Raw genomic sequence first — 16874 nt, 5'->3', positions numbered from 1 at the left:
AGGAGGTAAAGTAACAGCGTGCGAGAAGCCGCATTTTCAGAAGAAGAGGGGGGGGGCAGCGGCGGTGTAAGGCGGGGCTCTGCAGCTCACCAGAAAAACATCCAAACGAGAGTGCAAGAAATACGATGCAAAATAGTTCATAGTGTAGTACCCAATGCCCTAACGTATACGTTACGCATTCAGTATTTCGGCAGCGATGCGCTGCACAAGTTCGGGCGTAGGTTCCAGTTGCTGGCACCAACCTATGCAAGCAATATGGGCTACGGGCAATGGGTTGTTGTATCGAAGGGCAATAAGGTCCCAGTCGAGCTCACTACGCAGTACGGCGGCAATTTCACGTGGGCTGCGATGCACCTTCGAAGAACCTGTGCCCTGACTTCGCAACGTTTGCTGATGGCGCTGACTCCTCGCTTTTTCTTCGCCACTGCCGACTCCAACCTGATCAGCCCCTTGATCTGAAAGGTCACCGTTTACACGTAACCTTTTTAGATGAATCACCCTCGAATACGCTGCTTCATCATTTTCAAATTCCGGGGCGCAGGGTAGATCGCTTTGGGGGCGTCCAATAATTCGGACTTTGTCCTCTCCTACACCGTCAAACATCAAAGAAGATGTCGCGAAGCCCACAAGCACATCCTTTTGTGTGTTAGCAAACAGAATCCGTTTGTGAAACATTCGCAGCGCTTCAATATGCCCTTTGTCGAGAAGCCTTTCCGACAGCAACGCCTCTTCATCATTCAGTAAAATTTCACTTATGGACGGCGCGAACAGCTTGGCGATGCCCCAGGCGGCACGATACACAAGAGTCGGCAAACATTCGGCCGCGCCACAGTGCGGTGTTGCAATAGTAACAAAGTGCTGCAGGACGACACCTGCCGTCGCCAAGCGGTCACGTACGGCTTTAACAGAATCAAAGAGGCCTTCACTGTACTCACCGGCATCATCAGAAACAAGCAGAAGGTACAAAGCCTCCCGTAGAATGATACCACCGAAGGAGTGGCCAACGCAAGAAAAGGATAGCTTTTCCGCACTGTTATTCTCAACAGTATCCAGCCACTCTGTGAAGACGGGCAGGAATTCCTGCAATAACTTATGGGCGCAAACAGAGGTGCTACGAAGCGATCCTATAAGGGCATTGGCACCAGAGGAAAAACAGGTGAGGTTACCCCGGGCGAAGAGAGAACCTCCGCAGCTGCTCTTTGTGCGAACCACGTCGGAGGGCATGATGTTTCCCAATTGGTTGACTGTTCCACCGCCCCCCCTTCGACTCCTGCCATCCTGTGAACCAGTCTGACAATACAACTCTGCTGCAATGGCGTTGAAGTCCCACGCTCCTGCCCATAACCCATGCTGCATAAGAACGAATCGACGGCAGCCGTTTTGAATGCACGGGTCCCTGATTACCGTTTTCATGATCTTTTGCGACCACTAACCTTGCCCCTAAACCCCCGCCAAGTGTGTAGCCGAAAACGACAGCGCACATTTATGAATGTGTAGCAGAATGCAAGTGGTATACTTTGGAGTTCAAAAAAAAACCTTGGAGCGGCGCTGGCTCGCGCGTGGAATCAGTGGAATACCATCCACTCTGGAAACTTAATTCTAATTAAACGCATTTATTACCGTTACTTAAGCAGGCATCAAGACCCACAGGTAACTGAAACACTGAACAAAAAAAAAAAAAGAACGAAGACGCCGAAGCACGGCCGTGGCGAAAGCTCTTAAGGAGGGAACGTGAAAAGTGTGAATGTCTCACTTGTTAGGAAGTCCCCCCCCACGGTGCTCGATTGTGACAAACGGTACACTCTCCGGTTGCTATGCTGTCCATTGTCCAACGACAAAGGATAGCAGCGTCAGTAGGTGGGAGTGGTCGTAGGTAACCACGCGCAGCACACGCACCACACAACCTCAGCTTGGCCGCGTCAGCATCCGTCTTGTCGTCAACCACGCTACTCCCATTGCAGCGTTTACACTGGCAGAAAAACCGATAGGAAGTAAGAAGCGTACGCCGGCGTTCTGCTGTTGATACTTCCTGCACATCCACATAACAAATAGTGAGGGGTTCACCCTTGCGGATTTCGCGCAACGCATAGAACGCAGCAATGCCACCGTCGCACATGACACGACATAAGTTTGGCAAACAACTGTGGTTGAAGTACGAGGCCTCTGGGATGACGGAAACACCGATACAGTCTTCCTTGGGGTCAAACAAACCAAAGTTGTTACACTGCACGGCACCGCACAAGCGGTCAAAGAAGCTGGAAGAAACACTGAGTGGCTCGTCGGTCCCCTCACTGCAGTTCAGCCAAGGGAGCACAGACAGGCAAAACCGGCGGTAGTACCTGCGGAACACTGACCGAGACTCTTTCCTTAACACGGAAAGGTTTGTAACCAGAGCGGCAGCTTCAGGCCATTGTGGACACTGAATTGCATGTGTTTCGGAACCGTCTGCACGTATACCTAGCACGATATGGTCCTTAATGGACACGCAAAGCGACATTGGGATCCTTCCCACACTAGGGGGGCATTTTCCGCATTCATTCACCCTAGAGTCCAAAACTTCAACCGCTGTGCCCATCCGTGAACGTACCAAGCGGATTACCTCCGCTTCACGGGGAATTGCAGAGTTCACGGTAATTGACACATCCCTACCTCCGTCCTCCTCTATCTTCGTCCCCGTGGTTGGAGTGTTCGAGACCTGGAGGTGGTCACAGTCTCTTGGTGATGCAGACTCCTCATCGCCCATGGTTCCCCAAACTCTGTCCTCTTCTTCACTATAATAGTCGTCCACATTCTCCGCTGGGTGTTGTCTCTCTTTCTCTTCCTCCCTCATATTGTTTGCATACCCTTCCTTCGCGCACCTTCCCACCAGAAGGGCTGCAAGAAGCAGCTGCAGCATCTCCCATGCTTTCTCATCGGTTGTTCGTCGAAGCCAGTGCTTTGGGCTCCATGAGTCAATACAAAAAATTTCGGCGGACCCTCCCTTGTTTCCCTTTGTAATACGTGACAAGAATATCCTCATCAGCGGTGAATAAACGTCGCGCAAAACGCGGCACGCACCCGTAGCGCGGTGTAATTCATTAAAACTCTGCCAACAGGACTTTGAGCAGTAAATAGCTACGCCGCAACCAGCACAGCCACACGCACCTCGCACCAGCAGGTCTTCTTCAAGAACGTGCTTTTCCACAACTCGTTCCGGCCACGATATATTCCTACTGCTGTCGCCCAGCGCACCACCAAATTTCTGAGCTTCGTACATGGCGGACTCACGTTGGGCAGTGGCGGCCTCTAGCAACCTCTGCTTCAGCGATAAATACCCCTTCGACCGCATTTTAGCAGACCTGGCAGGCTTCTGCAATTTCTTTTCCTTCTTGATGTGCATCCTATCTCCGAGATCGGCTGCATCGCCGGCATCAGAGCCAGTTCGTTGGTGAGACTCTCGTTCTTTTTCCCACTTTGCATTTTCACTCTCAACGTGCTCCACAGCAATTAAGTGGGAAAGGACCTCGATTGTTTCGCAATTGAGGAAAGGCGTACCTGTTGGAATGCGTCGCAGACAGCAGGAGCAGAATGTTACGCACGGGCTCAACGCCACGTATTCACCACCATCCGTTGGGATGTTGCCGCTCTTCTTGACCCTCTGGCCGACCCGGCGTCCTGCCAGTTCTCCCATGGAGGCATCTTCCCACTCCTCCACGTTGGCCGCCACATACATTGCGCTCACAGCCTCGTTGGGGTTGAGGGCTACCGCATAAGGTGCTGCTAGCAATACAATTTCACCGGGACTGATGTCATCTTTTGCAATGACGTAACGGCCAGAGTCGTCTTCCTCCGATGAGCACACGCGCTCCACCAATCTATCCTGCGGTGACTTTAAAGGTGCCTCCGTGACAGTGGCCATTTTTGTTGCCAAATTACGTATGTACAAAGACTACTTTGACAAAAGTGCTCCGGTGGCTAAACATGCATTCCAGCGAAGAGAACGGAGGTGAGAGAAAGGAAATGTCATCAATGATGTTATTAAGACACACGTTCCATTACATCCAGTTTCGCAGCAACGCTCAAGCAACGTTGAGGCGTAACGGGTACAACGGACATGCCAACGATATGCATACGGAAGCGCCAGTGTGGCGGTAAAAAAGGCTGAAAACGACCTCCCGCGGGCTACGGGCGTCCACTCCGTTTCTCCAGTCTCCGTCTCCAACCGCTTCACCGTTCGGTGGCAAGGGGATAGCCCTCCAATAAAAGACGTTTTTCCCAATTCTTTTCCCTGTATGCCTTCACGTGCGCGGGGAGCACCTCTGTTTCCTCAAGTTTGTAGGGATGAAGCGTGCTGCGCGGTGAAGCATCCATCTGCCTTATCATATTCAACAGGTATTGTGGATCAGCCTCCCACAGGGGCCGCCCCGTCTGATAGAAATAGCCACTAAACGCACCAATTAAAAGCGCGGGGATTGTGAGCAGCGCTGCCACCTTAATGTGGTTCCGGCGGAACTCCTCCGGGTGGTAACGATATTCCCTGTGAATACGCTCGCTCATATTTTCTCTGTCTCCCTTTGTCATGGCGTCCACGCTCCACGAATCACGTAGTTGCTGCATGCCCCAAGGAGCGCGCTTCCTTACCTTGATCTCCGCAGTTCGTTTACGCGTTGTTTTGTACGTGGCAGACGACGCGGCTGCCGCTCCGTGCTCAGGCTGCCTCTGCCTTTTCCCGCCCCCTGGCTCTTCAGGTTCGTTTCCATCATGACCTCGATCTCCACAGAGCGTCGGAACTGTGGGAGAGGCAGTTATGTCTCTGGCGTGGGACGAGTAAGAAGAAGCCACGACTCCCTCTACATTTCCTCCGGTGCCAACGCGGTGAGTTGTAGCACTACGGCGGAAGCAACGACACTGGAACGGCCCCTCCAAGTTGCGGTGCAGTCGGATCATTCTTAAGCAAACATTCCCATAGTTGTTAGGGTTGTAAGGAAGCAAGCGAGAAAGTAGCTGTCGTTATGAAATTGGGAAACGTCCATGCGAAAAGTACGAAAAAAGTGAAAAATGAGAGCGCGCAAAATACCACAATTACCCTTCAGAGGAATTTCAAACAAAAAAAAGTAAGAAATAGTTAAGCGAGGAAAAACAAATACCACACATGCAAACCCCAGTAACCAAGGAAGGTAGCGACGTATAGGAGCCACCGTGGTACGATTAATGATAAAAAGATTTAAATGGATAACCAGCTGCCGCTTTGCGAAGCGAATCCTCTACAATCAGAGCCAATGCTCGAACCCAGACATGCAATGCACATTACACGAGTAGTGCACTCGGTGATTTGTATATTGTCCCGGACCACACAGCTGTCAACTGCCTTAATTCCGTGCCCAGTAGCCAGAAAGTTGTCCACACGCTTCATAAAGCCTCATATAGCAGGTTCCGGCGCCCAGCCCTTCCTGCACAAATGTGTCTCCAGCGCGCTTTGGATCCTCGCTGCTGTTGTTCATAAACGCGCAAAAATATTTCAATCAGCGGTTGAGCAACCACCGGTACACCGGCCACGTAGATCAGTTTAGAACACCGTTAAATTTGATTAGAGGTACCGGAGAGACACGTTCATCGCAAATGGAATAGAGGGGGCAACGGCCTGTCTTAAAGGCACCCACACATGCCTGTGACGAATGCACTACCGAGGGACCCGACGGCCACGGTGTGAACCCGAGCAGAAAAGTGGTCGAATGAGAAACAGCAAGGGAAATACTTTTCGTCCGTCATACGACAGAGTAAATTCACCATTGGGGTACCCGATCCCTAACTTCCCCAAACCTTTACATAGAGAGTTTCTGCTACTTGTCTGGCGGTGGCATACTGCACTTCATCTTCGCGACGGCAGCAATTCTTGCGAAAATGCAGCAAATAGGTATTTGTCAAACCTCTCAGACGCAAAGGACGATCAAAGCGAGTTGTTTATGTAAACGATGCCAGATTCGGTGTGAATTTAAACTTGGAGCCTGGACACAGAATGAAACACACGAAGATCTTCCTGTAAAACATTTACTGTGTGTGGCTGACTGATCGGCCACATCCATAGTAATAGAAGGGACGACCTATTGCCAGAAGCTAGGAAAAGGAGAATGATCAAGGTCGATCGAGTTACTAACCTCAAAGTATCTGTGCCGTGTCTGGGCACCTCTGATACCAAGTAGGGCCGGCTCAAAGAACACAGAGGACATACAGATCTTGCTTTATAGTCGCTTAACCGCACAGAAGGGTTGCAAGCGATGGCACTGCAACACCCCGTCGCTGAACCAGCAGAGTTCGAATCACTCTTCCTCTTCACAAAGAGGACACCGGCATGTGAAGAAATATCCTTCCAATTTCATTTGCCGCTCAGCACGCGTAGTGTTCTCTACGGGTATATACGTGATGGTCAGTTCCTCTCCATTCTTGATTGCGCGAAGCGTACGCAGTGTTATATCATGCGTACCACCCTCTGCCAACACCGCGACATTGGGTACGCAGGAGTGATTAAATGCAGATTGCAAGGAATATATGCCTCCACCCTTCAGCACCCATGTAATGGGTAAGGAAGGAGAATCCATATCCCCAGCTGCACCGGGCACGGCAACAAAACCATTCAACCCTTGCGAATTTAGTGTTAATATTCCAAGGAACCTCTCGAGCGTGTCATGACGCAACAACCCGTCAACGATCTCGAGTGCCCAATCTGCTCCAATGGATGGTGGTGCAGCGGCGGACTGTAGAAGGACCGCGCGACAAGGCTCCCGCAACAACTTGTCGATCTCTTCGTACCAAGAGTTGGCGTCCACGTCAGCGAACTCAGCATTTTTTGGGGCGTCAAGAAAGCGATTGAAAGGCGCGGTCACAACATGAAAGAGTTGCCTAGATATACTATTGGCGTTTTCCCTGTGATTTTCTTCAAGCAGCTTTCCACTAAATTGTCGCTGTTTTATTGCCCCTGCGATACGGCCCACAACCCACGCCACACAGTTGGCTAAGGACTCCTTTGTGATAGGCCTACAACAACCATCAGTGCATTCACGCTTCCGAAGTTCCTGTAGCACACCGCATAGGACCCTGTGAGGCATTTCCGCAGAGGCGAGGCAGCTCTCGGAACAAAATAAGGAGCCACATCCAGCACAACTGTTCCAGTTATGTTCACCTTCATCCGCAATATCAGCGTTGTTTCTCTGGCGAAGACAGAACAGACAGAAAGGAACACCAAGGGTAAGATACCCCTGTGAGGGCCAAGAAACAACTGGAGCTTCCTCAAAGACGCTATACTGTGCCGGCATATCGGCCGTTGCTAAAATGTGTTTCCCCTTCTCTACTGTGTTCGCAACTCTGCAGGGAACTCCCAGTTTTGCGAATACGGCAGTAAGGTATTCTGCTCCCTCTTGAGAGGGGTCCATGATACCTATAAGCAGGATCAAAATAAAGGCGAACGCTGAAGAAGAACGGGGGACATTTATGCACATGTGAGCGGATAATTGCTGGAGCATAGCCCAATGATACTGGGCCCCTCCATTATACAAGTTGATGCAGCACGTAGTGGTAAACAATAATCAAGAGATGTTTCTCGACGTCTCATCTCACTACAGATAGCTTTTCAAGTTTCGAGTCCGTCTTGTTGACGCGTTGGACACCCATCATTTTCGCTCTCTTTTCACCTTCTCAAGCTGTGAACTTAGTACCGAGTGTCGGGTACCTAACTGCATGGCATATTTCGTTGTTGCCGCTAAGGAAAAAAAAATCGAGCAGGGACAATAAACCGCCTCTCCTATGCTGCCAGACAAATCTAAACACCAATGCACTACGAAACTGCGCTGTCAGAAGACCATAGCCATAACACGGCGTGCTTCCAGTACACGCAAAACCTTATTCACTACCTCAAACACTTGAAGGGTATTTAAAACCGGACACCTTCTTCAATAGAAGGTACACCACACACTTCCCTTCAAGACATCAAATTGGGTCCTGCACATGGGTCAGCGTGGTGCCCAATAAGTTGTAGTATCAGTTAATACACCACCATACACCAACCACGCATGACCACATCTTTGGTATGTTTTGAAATTACTACCGCCTTCCTTCTAGGCGTTTAAATTCACATCAGGTAAAAACTGAGCAAATTTTCGATCAACAACCATACTGACGGCGGGCAGTTCGCCCCTTCTTACGCCGGTTGAAATCCAAACAACCCTGTCTAATTCCATTGGGTACCTTTGGCAGTAAGCAAGTGTCACCTAGTGCCACTAAAGTTTGTTCGTGTGTAAATAATTACAGGGAACAATAATACCTTACCAAAATTGAGTTAATTATTGAAGTAGACACTTCCACCCTCTCGAACAAAGCCAATGAGGATGCGCTACCATCAAGCAAACACTACGAGATAAAATCTGCAATCAAACTGAAGCAAATCGTTAAAGGGATGGACCCCCTGCGTGGTCTGAAGGGGGCAGAGCAACTGCAAACAGGGAGTTACCCTGGATGGTGAAAGCTACAGTCAAACGGAAGTCCTAGTGGTGCGCCAGCTGGGTCCACAAGACTACTGCTCCCCGACTGGGGACGCTAGTAATCAGTCCAACAGAGTCACGATAAAAATAATATTAAGAGGTTTCAGAACAAGAAGAAAGAAATATCCTGTAGACAACCCCATCCACCAATAGCGATGGCAGATTAAGAACCCTTTTGTGCGCCGGAAAACACTCCTAACGTCATCGTACGATTCATTCAGACACCCCAATACCAGAAAAATTTCGATAAAAAGGTGCCATGACGGTGTTTCAGTACTCTCACGGCCAGATGGAACCAACGCAAGCATTTGAAAGCCATGCGATGCAAATAGGAGAGCTCTTTTTGTATATATGGAGGACATGTGCCATTTAAAGAAAACCAGCGACAAGTCGCGATGCACCACACCTCGGTATAATGATAGCCTTGACCCACATAATAGTTAACAAGTGCAGGGAATCATATCGCTCCTATAGGATTGTGCGCATCAACCTCCAGTACAATTTCCGATAGGCTCAAAAATGTGTTTACTTTGTTTCATTTAAGCTCTCTCACTTAGTCACTGTGCAGTGGACTAAGCAAGCAGTCAGCTCACACATTTCAATAAAACACATTAATATTCGACAGCGGCGACTTCGTAACTTACAGCCTACGAGGCTGCCAGCAAACACATGGTCCTTCGCTTTGTGTAAATCACACGGCGACTGGACCGATATTTTGACTGACACGCGCACACAAGTTGGTGCACAGAATAAGTATGCATAGCTGATTGCAAAAAAGTTATTTCCAGTCACCATATCGTAACCTCAATACATCTTATATGTTCAGCGAAAAACTACTGATCCGTGAAGAAAACAAACAGTAACTGTAATAACCCGGCGCCAGACTTGGTAGCTCCCTGAACCTTCACTTTGCACTGCTATTCTAACCTGCTTAACCACCCAACATCTTCGGTTAATCCCTTCTCTACCACCGACAGTAACTCAGAGTTAACACGCGGACAGCAAAACAGCTTGTCCCAGAAGGATATCGCAAATGGGCTCTGTGGAATCGAATGCAAAAATGTCGTATGCAATCCCCTGAAAAATCGCACCATAAAGGGCGACGGAGGCGTTACGACCTGCCCTTCCCCGGCATTATCTATTGAAGAAAATTTCCGGACAAGTGAAAGCCAATCCCTTGCGATGCTGAAACTAAGTTCCGATATACGACAGCTAAAAAAAAATGCAGACAATGCTACAGATCAACTGACGTATCACGGCCAGTTAAAGCAATGTTCATCAATAGAATACGCGAACGGGTCTGCTTGGATGGTGAAAGCACAACCATCCGGTGAAAATTCGTTGTTGGATTTTTTCACCTTTGGAATAGTCAAGTGTAATTATCACTTCCACATGTTGTCAATACCAACACTGGGATTAATTGGACCCGCTTTATTAGTAAACCATGTTCCTTGGTGTTCTCTATATGTATCACTAAGCGTGTGGTCGTTCAGATTAAATGAGTCGAGATTGGTCATTCTGGCAAGCGCAGCTGCGAAGCACTGATCAGTTCCAAAAAAAAAAAAATAATAGATCTTACCGGCGCTCACATCCGATAAATTAATACGCTAAGCAAGAAATAACTTCGTGCACCCCAAACACCTTACATGTCTCTCGGCCGCTCAGGCTGGTCGACATTAATAGATGGGTCCAGGATAGGCACTGTCACAGGCTGCGCACCGAAAACGCGTGGCTCCTTGTCAATGGGCATAGAGTACGTGTGTGACATTTCCATACGTTCCATGTGCTCCTTCATGTCAGCGAACTGTGTGACAACATGATTTGGTTCTCGTTCAATAGGATAATCGGTCTCGAGTTTTTCAATATCATCTAAGGTAGCCTTGATGTCTTCCTCGCTGGCATTGATTTCAATGAAATATTTTAAAAGCTTGTAGCGATCAATCATGGCTTGACAGAGAGTGTGGCGTCCCTGGGCTCTGTAAAAATTGGCTAGTGTCAAAATGATCCGCAGATTCAGAGGATCTAAAGAAAAGGCTTTCCTTGCGGCCACTATAGCATCATCTAGGCCACTTACGGGTTGCTCCTTGTGTATGATGAGCGCAAGCGTTTCCCATGGTGCTGATTCTGCGGGATATTCTTCAATCGCTTGAATGCAAAGACGTTTCCCGACAACGAGCGAGTCTAGCGCGCGATCTTCAACGTACTGGAAAAGGGCAGTTTTGTATTCCGATTCTAAGTCATCGAGAAGATCAACGTTGTCTTCGCTCGCATTGTTTCCGATAGAAAAACGATATTTCAGTGAGTTGGCTCGATATAAGTGTATCAACCGCTCACATATCTTATAACTTTCGTGTTTTCGTCCGCTCAGGCGAAGGGCTGCATGCAGCTTCGACAAAATTTGAAACTCAAACCTCGACGGGTCATCTACTTCTTGGAACAGTTTACATGCCATTAACATTTTGAGGAAACTAATAACTAAACCCATAGTGTGCTCAGATTCGTGGAGTGTGGCGCCCCTCAGTAGGGAGGCAAGGTGCTGCTCGTCCAAGCATCTGAACAGTGACCCCAAAAGTAATGACGTATACTGACGCCCTAATGCACGGGAAATTGGGAGTATAGCTTCGTAGAAATATCTTGATGTCGACCCCTCTTTGTGTTCAAGATAATACAGCGAAGCAGCCTCAACAATGATGTCGGAGAGAAGAACTAACGCAACTTCCACCAACTCCAGTTGGTTATTTTTTAACTTCGTAGTAATCTTCGCAGCGTTACCCTCCATAGACTGCTCTTCTGTATTTTTTTCGGTCTTCCACCTTACCAGCTGGTCAAGCAAACCACGAATCTTCACTGGTTGAGCAGTCCCGGTGTAAATTTCCAGGAGACACTCCAACGCATCGCAGCTCCCATGATCGATAGAAAGTATGTCCATGCACATACGTTCACTACCGTCAAAGTCACCCAATCTCCGTTTCCCCAACGCTATAACGTAACGTACGTGGTTGCAATCATCGATATTTACAACGTGTTCTTCACTTGACCTTTCCCCTTCTTCGCTTTTACTGACAGGAACGAGGAAAACAACCCCATCCGAGCACCCCTTGTTTACAGTGTTCCCAAGCAGTCCAACCAATTCTTCTAGAGATTTCTGTAATGTGACACACGCTAATTCAATTTCTTTCTGGGTAGCATCACCTTTGAAAATAATTGCCTTGGCCTCCTGTATCGCTTTTGTTGTGCAACCTTTGTACATTAACTCCTCACGATTCATCAACTCCCTTTCACGTTCCATTTCGTCAAGTGTGGCCTGCGCTTCAGGTGTAACCTTGTTGTATGTAACCATTTGCGGTGGGTAATTAGCGGGATCCTGAATATACCCGGAGGGGGTGTCAGCAAGGGTGTTTTCTACAACATTGCGGTACTTTACGGCACCATCCCTCCCAACAGTATAGAAACACCTTTGAGAAAACATCGGTGAGCGGCTGGAAATGCACCCCCGCTTCGATAACCCCAGCCCGGCGCCGTTAATGGCTAAAACGCATTCAGCGTTTGAAACGCTTCTTACAGTGGTCAACGCTACATGTGGAACTGCAGGGATCCACCGCATTTCATTAGATTATTTGTGACGATATATGTAAGTAACAGAAGAGATTTAAAGGTTACAAGTAATTTTGTGATACCTTGGTTGGGTCTTGAAAACGGTAAATGCTAAAGAAAGAAAACAAGAGATGTTGCTCACCCCTACAAGTCAGAAACTCATACGAAGCAAGAACTTCTTTACATCGAAATACACATCGCAAAGTCGTTAGTGCTGTTAATTGCTTTATAACTCAATACAGCATGTTCATGATCCGATATTTGAACGTTAAAAATGTAAAAGAGGGGATCCTACTCGGTATCCACCATATTTCTCACAACGAAGAGGGAAGCTCGGCTTCTTGAAAAAAGGGCGATACGTTGGGGAAATTTCGTGTTTGTAGAGCAAACACCTTATAGCTTTCCCCCATTTCGTTCTTGTCCATAAGTCTGCGGTAGTTCTGCAATATTTTCATCGCGCTTTTGGTTTCCTCATCCTTTATGACATGCGCAAGCCTTACATCAATCCCACCCCACTGGAGAAATTCGCTTTGGGATATAACGGGAAACCATTTAAGATGGCGCCTGGCAGTCTCCAGTCGCTCCATCGACCATCGTAGCTGTTTGAAGCTGACCCATGAAGACAGGTCGACTTCTCCAGGAGAAAGAAGTGGATCGACGAATCTGTGACCTCGAATTCCCCTCAGTGTGCTGTGCATGTGCTCATCCTTCCCGTAGTCCACGATGAGGCATGCTGATTTTTGGCACTCCACCATCTTTTTCATAATGAGCTCCATTGTTTGCATTCCAACAGCATTTATTTCGATACAATCACCAATTTTTCCATTCGCACGGACATCGTTGGGAATGAGGTATGCCGAAAAAGACCCAGAAGGCGCATGTACCATCCGAAAATGAGCTTCGTGAGCTGGATCTTCGTCAACCTCTAAACACGTTTCCACCCATCCACGCTCTGTGTAACGAAACTGTGCTACCGGCAGTGCGTCAAAGTACTCGTTTGCAATATATACGGTGGGTTCTAACGTCAAGGGAATGGACTCTAATCCCATCCACCACTTTATCTTCTTTTGGGCAGTTTGAAACTCACTTAGCGCACTCCTTTGCTCGTCCGTTCGAGCGGCACCTACTTCGACAAGGTGAATCTGCAAAAAATGGAGCAAGTGGGGGTTGGAGTATTTTATTTGTTTCAGAATGTTCTTCATCAGCGTTCCTCTTCCAGGACCCAGCTCAACCAGATGAAGAACCCGTGGAGTACCCATCTTCTGCCATACGTCCATTATCCAGGCCGAAACAATGTCCGCAAAGAACGGTATCTCAGCAGCTGTGATAAAATCAGCCTTTTCGCTACCTATTACATTTTTCTTCGTCGAGTAATATCCATGTTGAGGGTGCGTTAGACATTCCTTAACAAATTGTGACATCGGAAAATACCCTTGTGATGACATCTTGCTTATCAACTCGACGCAAAGGGGCGTTTTGAGCTCTTTCCTGTTGGTTGAATTAACGGTTGACCTATCCGGTGTCGACAACTCGCTTGCATGTAAATTCACAAGGGCCGGACGCGTCCTGCTGAAAAAACGGGGTACCGCTCTTCTGAGCATATATATTTACCGATCTAATCCAAAGTTACAAGTGTTAACAACAACCGAAAACCGGGTGAAGCAACCCACGATGTTAAGAGAAGAGGGACGAAGTAGGTAAATGTAAGTGCCTATTTAAAAAAGTCGCTGTGCGGTTGAAGGTGGCCCCACCCGCGCAGATACATAGCAATCAGGGGTGGGTAAGAGCGGCGCTTGCAGACGCCCATCACCCAGAGGCTGAGCTAGACAACAGAAAAGACACAGTTGATAATGAAGTCGCACTGTGTATGAACGTGAGGTCGGAGCGATGTCACACTGAGCACGGCAAACGTAACGGGGCAAAACGGTGGCCAACGACGCGCCGGCGGACGCCACACGAAGGAAAGAACACCACGAAGAGGATGAAGGCAAAAAAAAAAACTAGTTAAGGGAGAGACAATGGGGAACTGGTGACCTAGAAGCCCAAAGCCCACCAGCCAAGCAAGTGGTCGAAACAGCCTGCCACGTCAGGCTTTGAAGTCCCCGTTGCCATACGCACCCCGCAGCTACAGGGTATCCGAAAGGACAGTGCCTCACTTGATGCAAAGGGACTAACTCCATAAAGCTCTTTCTCCCGTCCACTGGGGAGGGGGGACCATGCAATTACCCCCCTTTCTCATGGAGAATTGAACTCCTCTCGAATGCATGGGAACGGCGGGTATTTTTCATTTGTTATGGGGTTTGCCGCACAGATTTAACGTGCTACGTTCCACGTGCTAAAGCGGTTCAAAATTCAGTGAAAAAGTGTCTCAACATTATGACATCGCTATACCTATGTGACCGCAGGCCGGCACCCACCGAATGTTCCGATCAGATAGCCAAAGGACAGAGTGGACAAGCGGTGAATCAGTATACCTAGATATTTAAACCTGTCTAGACCGGCGACGGGGGCTTAGCTCAGTGGTAGAGCATTGGATTCCAAATCCAGGGGTCGCAGGTTCAATCCCTGCAGTCCTCACTTTTTCCCCCAACACACTCAATCATATCGGACTTTACTCAATTTCAATTTCGAACAGACAGCGTCACTCGCTATGGAAAAAAAGCTCCTCCCGTTGGATTCGAACCAACGACCTGTAGGTTAACAGCCTAACGCGCTGCCGACTGCGCCAGGGAGGACACGCAGCGACCGTTGCTTTTGACGTACAAGTTCACGGTTAAGCCGCTGCGGGGCGGGTTCACAGCCGGAGATTACCTGCTGAGTGGATCACGAAAGGCCAAATCGTAACAGCAGCCAGCAATTGGATGTCGGACACCACTGGACAGCGTTGCGACGTCACCTTCGGCTACAGGACAGGGGAAATGTTTCCAACTTTGAACCGAATATCGCTACTTTCCTTGAAGAAGACATAAAAGTAACCACTCGAGAAGCTTCAGGCAACCGAGGTAAAGAAACGGTTCCACGACTCGTTGAAGTGTGCCGACGTACTGGAGAGACCGTGGACGGCGCGTCCGAACAGGGTGTTGAGGAAAGAGGGTGAGGGATGGGGATCGCTAACAGGGATGATGTAACCAGGCGCCCGAAGACACATCGGACTGGTATGGGTTGTGGAGGCCGCAGCGCTTTAGCACAGTGAAAGGGATCCGTTGCATGTGAAGGTTGTGGTAGGCGAGGCAACGGAAGGGAGCTAACTGCAGAGTAAGGGCTAAAACGACCATTCTCACACACCGACGGGTGGGCACCATTTACCGGCCGGGCATGGCGAATCAGCCGAGCGCTATAAACCACTTCAAATGTCGGGCACACATGGGGTGGGGGGATTCAAGCAAAGGGGGAGGGGTCTCAACGGGCTGGGTGGATCCGTTTCAACACAGCCAGCAGGGAAAGGAAACAAGTATTGTCACCGGGAAAGACGAGCGTGACAGAAAAGCACAACTGCGTTAAGAAAACGACGGCAAGTTAAGGTAGAGGTGGCAGCCGTCGACGCGTCGAGAGGTCGGTTGCGACGCCCCAAACGGGCTGAGGAGGGGGTATAGGCTAGCACATTCCGGTGGAGTCGGCGGTGGGAAATGAGAAAAAACTAGCAACATCCCTTCTTACGGTCTCTGGGATGGGAGGCGTAGAGGGAGCGCGGCCCAATGGATAAGCAGCCTTTCCACCACTCACACACGCAAGCATAAGGAAGGGGAAGCGACAGAATTCATCATCCCCATCAAAGCATTGCTCGGTTAACAATAATTTTGGTCATGCATCCCCTCTGAGGTCCAATGGTTGGGATCCTTTCCTATCGGAAAGCAGAGGTTGTATCACCGTGTAACGCTTGCGGTTTTCCCTCCAATACCTTCTTTGAACGTCGTGGTTACGGCGTGACATTAATCCTACACATCCTCCACTTGCGTCCCCAAGGTCTCTCCTATTTCTGCGGTGTTCCATTCCAAAAAAAAAAAAAGAAACGTAACCCAACTGCGTACAAGTGGGCTCGCCACAAAATGAACAAAATCAATCGGACGCCGTATCTACGCTTGTGCCGCCTCATATGCCGCTATATATGTATATATATATTATTTTTTGCCAACGTTTCCCCGCTTTTTGGCAGCCTCCTTGGGTTCGTATCTTCAATCCCTTCACAACACATAGCCCCTTACATATTTGCCGCCAGAGCCCAAGCAGCCGCCGTAGTCCACATGAAAGGGCCGCTTGTTGGTGGGTGTAAATTAAGGTTGGCACGTGACAGCGGTTGGTTGAAGAGGAGAACGAACTTCCTTCCTTTTGTATCAGGGGAAGGTGTAAGCAAAGCACGGTTACAAACAAGCACCAGTTTCCAGCAGGGGCACCTGCGCAAACGCACACACACACACACACACACAGGCGGCAGTAGAAAAAAAAAAAGAATACACAAAGCATCGAGGGTGCAATAATAACAGGTCGAGCTGTTGTGGTTAAGCAACTCGTGCATAATGAAGGAGTGGCTTCGGAGATGAAGCGAAAATCAGCTCTATGCCACATATTCCGCGTCAAGTAGAGGCGCTTTAGAGGCAAGGAATACACGGGCACAACAAGACAAAATAAAACAAAAAAGGCCATTTGCGTTTTATAAAAGGTACATTATTCCCGAATAACTAGCAGTGCGCAAGAAGCGGCACCCCGTTAAAGAGACGCAAGTTTCCATTTCATCAACTATCCGTACAGTATATTATAGGGCACATTAAGTGC

General features: G+C 48.7%; 6 protein-coding genes and 2 non-coding genes across 8 annotated transcripts, besides 2 other annotated features; 1 reads left to right on the top strand and 7 right to left on the bottom strand.

Annotated features, from left to right (window-relative positions):
* Positions 1–16874: part of a sequence feature (sequence corresponds to BAC RPCI93-26A17) that runs on past both edges of the window.
* Positions 172–1413, bottom strand: Tb927.8.2720 (hypothetical protein, conserved; the record flags this gene model as incomplete). Its single annotated transcript, XM_842012.1, has 1 exon — positions 172–1413. One exon carries the CDS (start codon positions 1411–1413, stop codon positions 172–174), a length of 1242 nt encoding a protein of 413 aa, XP_847105.1.
* Positions 1757–3898, bottom strand: Tb927.8.2710 (hypothetical protein, conserved; the record flags this gene model as incomplete). The annotated part of the gene is made up of 1 exon (XM_842011.1): positions 1757–3898. One exon carries the CDS (start codon positions 3896–3898, stop codon positions 1757–1759), a length of 2142 nt encoding a protein of 713 aa, XP_847104.1.
* On the bottom strand, positions 4207–4926 carry Tb927.8.2700 (hypothetical protein, conserved; the record flags this gene model as incomplete). The annotated part of the gene is made up of 1 exon (XM_842010.1): positions 4207–4926. One exon carries the CDS (start codon positions 4924–4926, stop codon positions 4207–4209), a length of 720 nt encoding a protein of 239 aa, XP_847103.1.
* Positions 6297–7496, bottom strand: Tb927.8.2690 (hypothetical protein, conserved; the record flags this gene model as incomplete). Its single annotated transcript, XM_842009.1, has 1 exon — positions 6297–7496. The coding sequence occupies one exon, from the start codon at positions 7494–7496 to the stop codon at positions 6297–6299; it is 1200 nt and encodes a 399-aa protein (XP_847102.1).
* Tb927.8.2680 (hypothetical protein, conserved) lies at positions 10153–12114 on the bottom strand (the record flags this gene model as incomplete). The annotated part of the gene is made up of 1 exon (XM_842008.1): positions 10153–12114. One exon carries the CDS (start codon positions 12112–12114, stop codon positions 10153–10155), a length of 1962 nt encoding a protein of 653 aa, XP_847101.1.
* Positions 12419–13705, bottom strand: Tb927.8.2670 (hypothetical protein, conserved; the record flags this gene model as incomplete). Its single annotated transcript, XM_842007.1, has 1 exon — positions 12419–13705. One exon carries the CDS (start codon positions 13703–13705, stop codon positions 12419–12421), a length of 1287 nt encoding a protein of 428 aa, XP_847100.1.
* On the top strand, positions 14611–14682 carry Tb927.8.2666. Its single transcript has one exon. It is a non-coding gene; the product is annotated as a tRNA-Trp (tRNA).
* On the bottom strand, positions 14768–14840 carry Tb927.8.2663. Its single transcript has one exon. It is a non-coding gene; the product is annotated as a tRNA-Asn (tRNA).
* Positions 16504–16528: a microsatellite.

Source organism: Trypanosoma brucei, chromosome 8 (genome assembly GCF_000002445.2).
Source record: "Trypanosoma brucei brucei TREU927 chromosome 8, complete sequence".
Classification (NCBI taxonomy): Eukaryota; Euglenozoa; class Kinetoplastea; order Trypanosomatida; family Trypanosomatidae; genus Trypanosoma; species Trypanosoma brucei.
The sequence above is the reverse complement of the archived record's forward strand: the minus strand, read 5'-3'. Positions and strand labels throughout refer to the sequence as shown.